This window comes from Acanthisitta chloris, unplaced genomic scaffold (genome assembly GCF_000695815.1).
Source record: "Acanthisitta chloris isolate BGI_N310 unplaced genomic scaffold, ASM69581v1 scaffold84, whole genome shotgun sequence".
NCBI classification, from domain to species: Eukaryota; Metazoa; Chordata; class Aves; order Passeriformes; family Acanthisittidae; genus Acanthisitta; species Acanthisitta chloris.
In genome coordinates this window covers 24,728-25,188 of record NW_008670815.1, presented here as the reverse complement: position 1 = coordinate 25,188, position 461 = coordinate 24,728, and the positions used below count along the sequence as shown (strand labels likewise).

The following is a 461-nucleotide window of genomic DNA, read 5'->3' as shown; positions in this document are numbered from 1 at the left end:
CTCCCTGGGTGGCTTTAGAGGAGCTGTGGTGCAGACAGATGAGGCTTGGGCAGCAGGACCAGCCTGTCATCCCCTGGTTTGAAACTTGAGCAAATGACAACTGAGGTGAGGAAAAGCTCTGGCCATGGCCAGACCCTGGGGCATTACTGCAAGAACCTGTGTAATGATCCTTTCACCTTGGGAATTTGTAGGTTGGAGGACTTGCGTCTGAGAACGTGAGGTGGGCTGAGGCCGTGAAGGACTTCAGACGGCAGCAGAGCACCTTGTGTGGAGATGTCCTGCTGGTCACAGCCTTCGTGTCCTACCTGGGCTACTTCACCACTAAATACAGGCAGGACCTCCTGGAAGGCAGCTGGAAACCATGTTTGCACCAGCTGAAGGTAAGCACTGATCCCTCTGGAAAGCTGCTGATCCTGGGATTAACATGGCCATGAGTTCTGGTGTCCACAGAGGATTCCCAA

At 54.0% G+C, this 461-nt stretch overlaps 1 protein-coding gene across 1 annotated transcript in view; it reads left to right on the top strand.

The window, feature by feature from the left end:
- LOC103801403 (dynein heavy chain 9, axonemal-like) overlaps nucleotides 1-461 on the top strand; it is a gene marked incomplete at both ends in the record, with an annotated part of 73,826 nt that overhangs the window by 58,274 nt on the left and 15,091 nt on the right. Inside the window, one exon of the mRNA XM_009073816.1 lies at nucleotides 192-380. Coding sequence (XP_009072064.1) covers nucleotides 192-380 — 189 coding nt within the window. The remainder of the gene's footprint in view (nucleotides 1-191; nucleotides 381-461) is intronic.